Source organism: Sceloporus undulatus, chromosome 5, assembly GCF_019175285.1.
Source record: "Sceloporus undulatus isolate JIND9_A2432 ecotype Alabama chromosome 5, SceUnd_v1.1, whole genome shotgun sequence".
Classification (NCBI taxonomy): domain Eukaryota; kingdom Metazoa; phylum Chordata; class Lepidosauria; order Squamata; family Phrynosomatidae; genus Sceloporus; species Sceloporus undulatus.
Genome location: NC_056526.1, coordinates 55,889,336 through 55,901,996, shown reverse-complemented (window position 1 = coordinate 55,901,996; position 12,661 = coordinate 55,889,336). Strand labels below are relative to the sequence as shown.

Below are 12,661 nucleotides of genomic sequence, written 5' to 3'. Positions count from 1 at the left end.
CTATATTACTCTTCAACACTGAAGATCAGCAATCCCATTTCTAAGTTAAAGTTAATGAAGTACACAGCATGTATCATGTAATGTACCTGACAGTGCAATCTCATATACATCTATTTTATGTATCTTCAGTTCCAAGATGGCTTACACATAAGTAAGATTTCTGCCTTAGTTCACACATTAGAAGCCCATGTGTTAAGAGACAGCAAATAAGAACACTGTTAACTATTTACTAGTAAGTACACATGTAGTTAAAGTGCTATCTCTCAAACCTATTTTAAATTATAAACAGGAAAACCAGGTAATACAGGATGCAAAGCCACCTGTGCTGAATGGACACTACTACTGGACAAACCAGTGGCATAACAACAAGGCTAGAAAGAAATTTCCATTCAGCACTGCCCTAATTTCAATAGCTGGAGGGAAAACTTTCAAAATGGCCAGAAGGAATGTATTAACACAAGACAGAAGCTCACAGGAAAAGACAAATGCTTCAAAACAGACATACAGAAGGCATAACAATACTTCCAATTTCAGTTTTTTCTACTTCACAACTCTTTGATTTTGTAAAACTACTTACTGAAACCTGTGATGTAAGAGACAGAGAGATTTGTGGGAAAGCAGGAGGAAAGTATCCAACAGGGCATTCAAAGTATGATGGCTGAACTGGAGAAGATGCTGCAAAAGGCAAAACAAAGGACTGAGTTTCAACATCAAAAGTTTATTTCCTATAAACTTTTACTTTAGTATAACTTAAGAGCACAAGCCTCTACAGAACGGCATTATACGCTGATGTGGCGCCGTGGCATACGCACACCAGCCGCCCCCACACTGGTGTCATGCCATGCAACCAACCGCATGGCAGGGGGGCATCATGGCACTCTACTGATGCAGCGTTTAAATGTGCTGTGCAAAAGGAGTGTCAAAAATCTGCCACCATCACAGCTTTTTGTGGTTTCTTTGTGCCATGGAAAGGCCAAGTGGGGGGTCATGGCGTGCAGTTGCCACGGCCACAATCTGGCAAGGAAAGGGGTGGCCATCTGTTGAGCCCCCAAGATCCACAAATACATTACATGTATTATATATCTACTACTGCAGAAAATATTTTCTTTACTGCATCAATGACTGACAAACATTACCCCAACCCCAAACATGATCATTCCAACTCCATTTTTGAAACGGATTTTTAAGCCCATCTTTAAAAAACCAAGGTGCCAGCACACGTGGAACATACATGTAGAAAGTAAGCTAGTTTTTGGTAGAAGTAAAAAAGAGAATGGAGCCCCCCGGCCATTCAAAATCAATACAACAGCTATCCACATACATCCAGCATGGACTAATACAATGTGGTCTGTGTAGACAACAGACAGAGTTGGCCCAGCATAGCAACAGCCAATCAGGAGAGACCTGGCAAGAGCCAATCACAGTGAAGGCTGGAGAAGATAAATAGGGCTGTTACTGAGAGGGAGATAGAGTTTGAGTTAAGTCCAGACAGGGACTGTTTGGTAAAGGTTCCAGGGAGGAACAGGGTTGAAGTCTAGGAGTGAGAGACTTAAAACCCATATAGAACTCCAAGTGAGAGAGTTAATATAGGGAAATATCCTATGGGATAATGATAGCCGGAGAGACAGGTTTATTAATTAGGTTCAGGGAATGTGAGCCCAAAGAAGGACATAGTGAGGGTCCTTGGGAACAGTAATGTTTATTCTCTGAGGAGAGTGGTGGAGAGGACACTGTCATTATGACAAGGTTGAATCTAAAAAAGTAAAACGTCCAAATGAAACAAGTAATGTGATTACATGAAGAAACAAATGTCTTATTTGCAAAGTACTAAGTTTCTCTTGTCTGAAACATCAGTTTAATAAAGTTGTGTTATTATTTTAATAAAAGCTTGTCTGACAGTTAAATATATATATCCACGCTACTGATATAAGACCTTTTAAAACAACAATTTTAAAAGGGGTCTGTCAATTTGGTGGCCACGAAGCAATAGGGAAATCTCTTTGGGCTGCCTCAATAGAAAAGTAGCCAAGAGAGAGAGGAGTCTCTCGTTCACAGTCTGCAGGTGACCATCCTTAAGATGGGTTAGAAATCTTCACTGTCACAGAATGTGGTCAGCTGAATACCAACAGAAGCAAAATGGCTGGATCACACAACATTTATTGTGCTCCAGCTGTGCTAGTTGTCAGTGTATTTCTAAGCTAAAGAGTTTAGTTTTATCAGCTAGTTATTATTTCTGTTCTGATTCCTTTAAATTATGTTTCACAGAATAGGAGAAGTCACATTAAAAGTTGCAGTGAATATTGGAATCTGCCTTTAAGGACACCCCATTATTTTTTTTAAATAAAGCACTGAATGTGATCTGAATAGAAAAGCCTTCAGTGAGTAATACCTTAGTGACAGATACCCTAAAAAATTATGTAACATTTCTTCTTTTTTTTTAGTTCAGTACAGCTACATCAGCATAAATAGGTATAACTGAACTTTGTAACATGATGGCAAGCAAAAATGCACCACTGCACATATTAGTTTTGGTGCAAATCCAAGATCAGTAGACATGATGAGCCTTTCACCTAATCCTTCAAATGGCCTCACATGAAAATCCATACTATTAAAATCAATAAACCATATGCAATATACACATTTAAAAACTGCTTCATTGGAAAGACAAAGTGTCTACAAGGACTGAGCAAGTCAACACTTACCAGGAGAATTTGTTTCACTTTCTGTGTCCATGGCAACTTCATCATAGTTGTCATACTGGTAGATTCCGCCTGCACTCTCGTTAGATTGCTTATCTAATGACCGCCTCAAATCTTTATCTGAAGACTGTAGAAATATTTTTGTTAATTTATATTCTTGAACATTCATCAAGTTGCAGAAATTTTGCTACACGTCCCTTTCAGAAAGAAAGGCTACAACAAGCATTGCTTTTAGGATAACTTCTGATGCTTTCTCTGAGGCAAAACTGCACAAATGGGTAAACTTCATTCCACCAACAAATGTGAACTAGCATATGTCCACAACAATGTGATGAGGTAAATTCTAAGGTAGCTACTGGAAGGCCAGCAAATTTGTAGCTAGATAGGATATCTACTTAGGCCTCAGAGATCTAATACGATCAGAACTGTGGGCCATTAAGGTGGCAAATCGACAATGCAAGAATAAAGATCTTTTTACACAAAACCACCAACGTTCTGCATTAAATGTTTCAGAGATATTAATCAGATTCATAATTTTCACATAATCCATTATAGAAAATTCACCTTGCTTCTTGATCTTATCTTTCCACCGACGAGCTTCATGAACCTATTATACTGCTCCTCTTGATTTGAAAGATCACGGATTTTCCTGATTTCCTCTTCTCTTTTCCTCCTTTCCTCTTCTTCCTCTTGCTTCCGTTGCTCCTCTTCCTTCTGGCGCCTTTCTTGTTCCTTTTGCTGCTGCATTTTTTTCCACAGTTTTGTTTGTTGTTTCCTCAATGCTTGCTTAGCTTTAAATAAAGAGTAGAGCTTAATTTCATTTAATTTCTCCAAAGTAAAAAGCTACTGAGAACATAAGCTTGTAAACTATAAACATTACACAACAAGTGAGAGCCATTGCCAAACAATTTAAATATTTACCTGCAGTGCTTGGTTTTTTGGCCGAATGGGATTTTGTACTAATTTTGACTTTTTGCTGTACAGTTTTTGTCTTTGTTAATTTTTCCTTGCTTTCTTTCATCACTTGCTGCTCTTTCTGCTGCCACTTTTTACTGGCAGACTGAAGAGCTAATAATCTTAGCTGCAACTCTGACACCTCCTCCTCTTCATCAAGCAGTTTCTAATGCAGAGATAAGATGATAAACACACCTTTCAGTTCTCTATTCATTGTTAAATTATTTTTACTGTATCCAAAAACCTGCTTAGAAGGATTTGGGGGGGGAGGGGGAACAGGTTTAAAAAATACATTTTTTTTCCAGTTTAAACAGGATTTTTTTGGTTTAAGCCATTTTTCCATTAATGTTTTAATGTACACCAATTTTTATTACTTATTATTCCTATTAAATCTGAATATATATAAATGATACATAATAAAACATACTCAGTACTCCCAGAAATACAATTTGTTTCTGAATGGCATTTCTTGAAACTATAAAATAAAGTGATTAAAAAGAAGCAACTGAAACTAGATATTGGTCTAAAAATGAACAACTGCCAATAAACTGCTTAAAAGTTTATAAAATTTAAGCAGTTGTTGTTCCATTAAAACGGATGGAAAATAATAATAGCCAACTTCAAAAAATATATGAACAATCAGTTAAAAAAAAGGAGTATGGGTTTTTTTAAAAGTCATTTGGTTTAAACCAACCAACCCTGGTGCTAAGATTAAAACTGTGTTTGCATGTGCCTTCAAGCCGCCTGCCAACTTAAGACAACCTATTAATTTTTCATTGTTTTCTCAAGCAAGGGATACTCAAAGTTGGTTTAGTGCTCTATAAAACAAGAGGACGTTAACATTACGAACAGAAAAATGAGTACTAGTGCTTTAAACTATTAAACACAACCAGATTTCTGAGTTAACATTCACATGATTGCACTTGGAGTCTGCATTTTGCTAAAATTAAGATCTTTATTTTGTGTTTTTTTTTCCTGAAAAATCTTGATCTTACCTTTTCTGCTGCAGCATCTGAAGGGCTAAGCTTCTGTTCTCCTTCTTCTTTTTCTTCTACTGATTGAAAAAAGAAAGACAACATATTTTTCTAACCATAAATAAAACATGGAAAGCAATGCTCATTTTAAAATAGTTTTTTAGCAGGTGTATCACACATAAAATACTGGAAAATCTAGTTGTAGTTAAAAAGAAGCACACAGGATTCCAAGTGTCTATCTGTTTTAATTTTTTTTTACTTTACATACAGATGCACTCCATGCACCAGAAATCTGAAACCGAGAACTCCCTCAATCCACCTCTATTTTTCCATTGATTTCTGTGAGTCAATTTCAATACTTGGAATATCAGCAGGACTGTGCAAGAGGATCTCAAAAGAAGATTCCAGGTGCTATCACTCACCAAGATCAAGTTCAGTTTATGACCTGACTCCACTAAACTATGCTACAGGCACTGCAGATTCCAAGCCACCTACTCTAACAGTCCCAGCAAATCATAATCAGGCTGGATTTGTCATATCCGGGCTGGGTATTTGCCAGTGCCTGTGACAAATATGGAAACACGCCCTCAGCTACATCACACAACATTTCAAGGGTAGAGATCTATGATCCCATCCAAATAGGACACTACTGTTCTCTTCTCTTTTAATACTACAGTGACAGCACTCTAGTGCAGTTCAGTCTTCAAATTCTGAACAGTAAAGGAACAGGAAGAGGAAAACACAGCACACATCAAACATACTGAACGTAAGAGGACCTGAAATATTCATTTAATTTGTAAGTTGCATTATGTAATCTAAATAATCTTTGTTAGAATTTTGATTAATTCTCTTGTAATTTTAACTGCTTTTACTTAGGGCCGAAACAGACGGTCCATTAAAGCCCACTTCTGGGCGTCTGGGGAGCGCAGCGTTTAACACACCACACATGCCGAAGACACCTGGAAGCCAGCTGGCTGCCCAGACATAAGCGGCTTCAAGACGCTCCAGCCCTGGAGCTGCGGCAGGGCCAGAAAAGGCAGCCCTTTCCCAGCCCAAATAGGAGCGGATTTTTTCCGCTTCTATTTGGGCTGGGTTCAGGGTGGATTGGGACTGCAGCATGTGTTTGCCAGGGCCCCAGTGTGTCTTCGGCAGGGCAGCTTCAAGCCACCCCTTCCTGGTCGTCTGTTCCAGCCCTTTGACAATATTCTGCTGAAACGGCACAATATAGATAGGTAATTATTACTTGGGTAGAAGACTGACAACATACTCTACAGTAAAAAGTTAATGTAAAAGCTAAATAAAGATATCATCTAACCTGCACTAACAATGTTACAGCAATATATCCGGAACTGAAATTTACTTTGTTGTAAAAAAATTTAAAACCATGTTACTCTAACTTTATAACTAACAAAGGATACAAGTCAAATGATGTAACAAGACATTATTTATTGCAAGTAAAAGACAATTACCTTGATTTGCATCCAATAATTCAGATTTTTGTGACTGTTGTTTCACTCCATCTTTCACCTTTTTCACTTTGCTCCTCTCAGCTAGTGTTGGCAGTTTTTGCCTGAGAGGCTTCAGTTCAAATGCTTGAAAGGTTACTACTTTACTCTTCTCTTCAGAAGACCCTTCATTTACAGCATCCTTTGTAATACTGATATCTTCTACCATTATTTGGTCCTCTGGAATGGCTGTTTCATCAGTGCTTTGCTGAACAGTTTCTTCTTTATTATTTAGAGCCAGTTTCTCATCTTTATTAATATATTCAAGTTCTAGTTGAATCTGCTTATATTTCAACAACAGATCCTCAAAAGTCTCTTCAACAGAGTTATCGTTTTTAGATGAGTAGTTCTGCTTTCGGGAGAGGGATTTTCCAAATTTGGCTGATTCTTTAGTTAAGAAAATTATCTAAAACACATTTTGTTACTGTTATTATGGCTCTTTCAACAATATATTGCAACTGCAAACTATCTTGTGATTTTATTATAATAATTTTAATGTATGCTGACGTACATTCAGAAATGTCATATCCCAAGCATTGATTAAATCATGTTTTAATATGGAAAAACAATACATACTATACAGAAATATAGACATGTTAGCCTAGAATATCAGCATGCAAAGGAATTTTGCAGCTCCTTTGAAATTAATTGTGTGAAAGAAGTTGTAACATGAGCTTTCCTAGACTTGGGGGTACGCTGTCTGCATCTGAGGAAGTAGACGTACGCTACAAACGCACTATAGAAATAATCCAATTCAGCAGAATATCACTTTAACTGCCATGGCTCAGTGCTGTGGAATTCTGGGAACTATAGTTTGTTTTGCTACCACAACTCTGCTACAACAAACTACAGTGATGCCAAATTGGATTATTTCTGCAGTATGGATGCAGCCTAAGTCTATAAAAGCTCATGCTACAACTTCTTTCGCAAACAGTCTCTAAGGTGCTGCAAGATCCGTTTGCAATACATACAGTGCCAACATTTACCTACATGGTACTTCCACAGTCTAAGGGGGGGAAATCCCACAGTAAGGAAAGCTATGTTATCTCTTCCTCTTTTTATATATCTGAAGCATGTCCTTAATATCACTGCAACTTCTTCAGAGAGAATTTCCTAAGGCAATGCCAAAACCACTCTTGATTTGTTCTCACTAGCAGCACATCTACTTTCACGAACCCATCCTGGGTGATATTTTCTTCCAACATCTACTGGAGGAAATTCTTAAACTTAAGTCACAGACCTAAATCTTTCACGAGGAAAAGGTCTATTTCTTACATGAGTAATCTTTCAGAGCTGCATAGTTTAACCTTATTCTTCCCCCTACAAATGTAAATGGTACAAGTAGCTGTACAGGATGCACCCATCTGACTACTTCAAATTTGTTAAGCAACATCAGGGTTCTCATTTCAATTTTCCCATATACTTGCAAACATCTTCATATCCATAAGCTAGATTTTTTCTTTAAAAGCTCATATTCTCAAGACACTAAATTCAATACCACATTCTGAATGTTTTCTATGCTCTCCCAGAACTAGACTGCACATGGAAGCCTTGATGCTGTAACTGACATTTGACAAAGCAAAGTAGTGATGATGGATAAACAGTATGAAAGAGTTTTCAAAGATGGAAATCATTTCATTACATTAAATTCCTTCAGAATTGTTGTCTACTTCATAACACAAGGGAGAAGGTGCCCTGGATGCTTGAATGCAGCATAAAAATGTTAGATATGTCTTATGAATGCATAATAACCATGTGGTCTATTTAAAACAAACTCATATATATTGTCATCCCTAGTGGATCATCTGGTTAAACTACCATTCTAATGCACCTCATTTCTTCAAGGTATACTAAATGAAACAAAAACTTGTCCCACATTTTAAAACTTAACTCTGGATTAAAGAGGATAGTATTCCAAAAAATAATCACATCATTTTATTTTATTTTTTAAAAAACTAGATTACCAATGCATTAAACTAGCTACCTCCTGTGGTGAGCATGGGGAGTGTGCACTTTCCAGATGCTGTTAGAATGCAATTTCCAACAACCCTTGCCAAAACACAGCCAACTGTGAGGAATACTGGCAGCTGCAGTCTGAAGGAGTAAATGATTCCCAGCCTCACCAAAGGAGTAATTCATAAACTGTGAATTAGCAGAATCCATAAGCTGTGAATTAGCGGAAAAATCTGTCAAAGCTGTTCGATATCAAGACAGTTACATGGTTTGTACCCTTCCAGTCTGAATTCAGCCAGGCAGATTCACATGCAGTTGACACAGCTCTGGCTCTTCTTGTCTGCAACATCATTCTCTGATGTTTGGGGTTTTTTCCATTCCAAGAACTTGAAAGTAGATTAGATAATTTTTTTATCTCTCAAAACAAAAAAACATAGACAGCAACTTGCTATCAAAGGTACCTCATATTTGAGCACAGACCGAAAGCCAAGCTCACCACTCTAATCATTATAACGCAACAGCTGTGACAAGCCAAGACAGTAATCTATAACCACTCTATCCATCTGTGTAAATTTAAAACAGTGCTTCTGTTCAATGTGGTTGAATTTATGAAATTCACTAAGCCACCGTAACCGTAAGAACAAAAAATGGAAATGTGTAAGTGCACAGTAGTAGCTAAGAAATTTAAAAACTTTATTTCCTGAATACAGATAAAAGAAAAATGCAAATACAGTGGTGCCCCGGGATACGAAATGATTGCGTTACGAAATTTCCGGGATACGAAAAAGTTAGATTGGAAAAAACTGTTCCGGGTTACGAAATATTTTTCGGGTTACGAAATTTATTTCGGCGCGAAATTCAAACGCAAAGCGCGGCTAGCGGCTTTCCAGCGCTAACGGAAAGCCTTTTCGGGTTGCGAAATTATCGGGTTACGAACGGAACGGTGGAACGAATTAATTTCGTAACCCGAGGTAGCACTGTAAACTATTTTACCATCCAAAACATGGCTACGTTTCACTTGATATGAAAAGTGAAACCAGAATGCTGAATAAAAACCACGCCCTGTTTAATGTGAAACAGCAAACCAAAACCCTGTGTGTTAAAACTGTCCAAAGGCAAAAATTAACTCGTTCCAGCAGTAAATATTTAAGTTACCAATCGCTGCAAGAATCCTTGACAAAATAGTAAAGTTATTCCACCATCATGGACTCCTTGAGCATACATTTTTCATTTATTAATCAATTTTAATAGCCTCCTGTATCCTTAAAACAGCAAATATTGGTACATCATGATTCTACGTAGCTGTACTCTGAAGTAGGTCCTACCAACTTCAAGGCACCTCTAATCCATCTCTAACAATCTTGCCCTCATTTGTATAACTTACAGGACAATCCTGTGGCTGTTTAGTCAGAATTAATACTGAGGCCCTATAGATTTGCTCTTAAGTATGCTTAGGATTGTACTGTATGCTACAATTACTGTGTAATAGTAGCATTTGTGTAATCAGTAACATTCAGTAGAATTTATTCATTTATTGAAGTAGTCATACCCCACTACTATGGGAAAACATGTGCTCAAGAAGCCATAATAGGTTTACAACAATCTTAACACTATGAAGTTGCCAGCCACAGATGCTGGTGAAATGTCAGGAATAAACTCTTCCAGAGCATGGCCACAAAGCACAAAAAAACCCACAAAAAACTACTATAAAAACTAAAAGTGGTCCTAAGAGACTTGAAACTAATGTTAGCTAGCAGGTATGTGAAAAGATGCCTTGCCAGTTACACACCTAAAGCCCAACCAGAACTGCATAGTTAATAACTGGCTCAAATAAGAACATAAGCTCTAATTGCTTCAGATGTTTGAGGTAGCGCATCCGAAACCAAACAGGCCTCACTGGAGATGACAAATAAAGACGTCATTTTCTTCCTCCCAGGTCACAGTCCTCAAACATACTTAATGTCTCAGTAGAGAGCCAGTGTGGTGGAGTGGTTTGGGTCTTGAGACTATGACTCTGGAGGCCAGGGTTGAAACCCAACTGGAACATAAAAACCCACCTGGATGACCCTGGGCAAGTCACACTCTTTCAGCCTAAGAGGATGACCATGGCAAACCCCCACCCTGTGATAAGGTCACCTTAGGGTCACCGCAAGTCAGATATGATTTGAAGGCACACAACAACAGAGAGCTAACATGGCGCAGTGGTTTGAGCATTGGGACTATGGCTCTGAAGACCAGGATTCAAATGTCCACTGGAGCATAAAAACCTAACTGGGCAACCTTGGGCAAGTCTCACTCTCTCAGCCTCAGAAGATGGCCATGGCAAACCCCCTCTGAAGAAACCTGCAGTGAAAACCCTGCGAGAGGGTTGTCATAAGTCAAAAGTGACTTGAAGAGACACAACAACAGAGAAAGTGTTCGGATGGTTTAAAAGTAATTCTGATTGATTGATTCCCATATGAAAAAAGACTTCTATTAAGCCTTCACCATATTGAGACTTCTAGGAAAACATCTGCGAAGCCTCCTCATAGCCTTGAACCTTAAACCCTCCCCACCCCAGTTCTCCCATTAGAGAGAAGCCCTTGCTAAGCTCCTTGGCCCTTTGCCATGCCATCAGCGTAGCCCCTAGTCCTCTGAAAAGGACTCACATCTTGGCCCAGGTTGTGTGGCAAACCCCTACCCGGCCTAAACAAACCAACACGACCAGGGCGGCCAGATGTCCCAACCGCAAAGGAAGGCAAGGCTCAGCAAAAAATGGAGAACGTGACCAGCAATAAGAGCTCAAAACACTCCCAGGAATGTAAATGCATGCTTCTTCACCCTGCTCAAAATGGAGGGCATTTTGGAAACTCCTAGAATGGAGGACAGGTCCTGGGGAAAGGAGGACCGTCTGGCCACCCTGTGCTGAAACCCCTAGGGATGGAAATACGTGCTTCTTCACCCTGCTCAAAATGGAGGGCGCTTTGGGAAATCCTCCTGGACCGCAGGCTGACGTAGAGGACAGGTCCTGGGGAAAGGAGGACGGGCTCGGTCCCCCTCCTGATCCCAACAGGGGCCCCTCCCAAAATGGCGGCTGCTTCGGTAGCAAAGGATACACTTCCGAGGCGAGGGCTCCCTCCAGCTCTGGATGCCGCCTCCATACCCGCCTCCTCCTCCTCCGGGAGGCCTCCCGGGAAGGTTGTGCCAGCGGCCCCTTCCCCAGCGCCCCCCGCCGCGGTAGCCCCTTCCTCGGAAGCGGAACCGGTCCAGGGCGTTGTGGCTGCGCTCCCAGAAGGAGAGCCGGGGCGGAGGAGGAGGAGGAGGCGGTGGCAGCGGGGGAAGAGGCGGCAGCGGGTGGCAGCGGAAAGCGGCCTCCTTGAGCCGGTAGAGCCCGCCGCGGCCGTGGAGGTGCCCGAGCTCCGGGGGAGGCTGGTGGCGCAAGTGGGCGAAGCGGCGGGAGGAGAGGAGCAGCGTCCGCCGCAGGTCTGGAGGAGGCCTCCGCCTGGCATAGCCGCCTCTCCCTCGCCCATCTCGGCTGCTGCGCTCCAGAAGCCCGTCCTTCGCATCAGGATGGCTGTTGCTGTCGCTGGTGGAGTTGTCGTCGTCGCTGATCTCTCCGTCCTCCAGCTCCCTTTCCTCTTTCGGGGAGGGGTCCTCCGCCGCCGCCGCCGCCGCCGCCGCCGCCGTGGCCGCCTTCTCCTCCTCCTCCGCCGCCGCCATCTCAGAAGGATAAAGCGCCCAGGAGCCCTAAACCCGCGTTGCCTTCCCTTCAGCGGCCTTCCCCGCAATGGCGCCGGCGGACCCTTCAGCCCCGAGACCCCGAAACTTGTACTCTCGTCTCAGCGACCTATCCCTTCGCTTCCGCTACTCTCGCGAGACTTTGGCCTCGCTTCCGTTTCTTCTCCTTCTCCCACCTCCCTTCCTTTCCTCAGCGGGGGCCGCTAAACATCACAAAGGGAAAGGGGCGGCGAACGGCATGACGGGAAGTGTAGTTCTTCCCTGTGGGCCCCTCAGGCTGCATCCGCACTCTGAAGGGAAATACACTTGTCCCTCCATATTTGATAGAGCAATAATAATAATAATTATTATATTTATATTTATATTATTTATTTATAATATTTAATAATATTTAATAATAATATTTATATATTATTATTATTCTTTAACAACAACAACCATGATACATAATAATATGTAATATATATGTAATAAATGTAATAATATGTACTATAATATTTATATTATTTATTATAATATTTATAATATTTAATAGTAATATTTATATTGTATTATTATTGTTGTTATTTAACAACAACCATGATACATAATAATATGTAATATATACGTAACAATATTATATTTTATTATGCAATATATATGTAATAATATGTAATATAACCATTTTTATATTGTTTATTTATAATATTTATATTATTTATTATAATAACATTTATATTATTTAAATAATAATATTCATATTATTATTTAACAACAACAACTATGATACATATGTAGAAACATCTTGTAGCATCTTTGAGACTAACTGAACTAACTGAATTTGAAGCCTGGCCTCCGGCCTCATAGTCCAACACTAAAC

The 12,661-nt window shown here is 40.0% G+C and overlaps 1 protein-coding gene across 3 annotated transcripts in view; it reads right to left on the bottom strand.

Annotated features, from left to right (window-relative positions):
• Positions 1–11,947, bottom strand: part of ZFC3H1 (zinc finger C3H1-type containing) — a 57,411-nt gene extending 45,464 nt beyond the window's left edge. For 2 of the 3 annotated variants that reach the window (XM_042468009.1, XM_042468011.1), the window contains exons 1-7: positions 11,181–11,947; positions 6,097–6,513; positions 4,649–4,707; positions 3,621–3,819; positions 3,264–3,490; positions 2,703–2,826; positions 578–675 (exon numbers count right to left, since the gene is read on the bottom strand). In XM_042468009.1, coding sequence (XP_042323943.1) covers positions 578–675; positions 2,703–2,826; positions 3,264–3,490; positions 3,621–3,819; positions 4,649–4,707; positions 6,097–6,513; positions 11,181–11,784 — 1,728 coding nt within the window. In that variant the 5' untranslated portion in view covers positions 11,785–11,947. The remainder of the gene's footprint in view (positions 1–577; positions 676–2,702; positions 2,827–3,263; positions 3,491–3,620; positions 3,820–4,648; positions 4,708–6,096; positions 6,514–11,180) is intronic. The other variant, XM_042468010.1, reaches the window with a different exon arrangement.
• Positions 11,948–12,661: the final 714 nt, after the last annotated feature.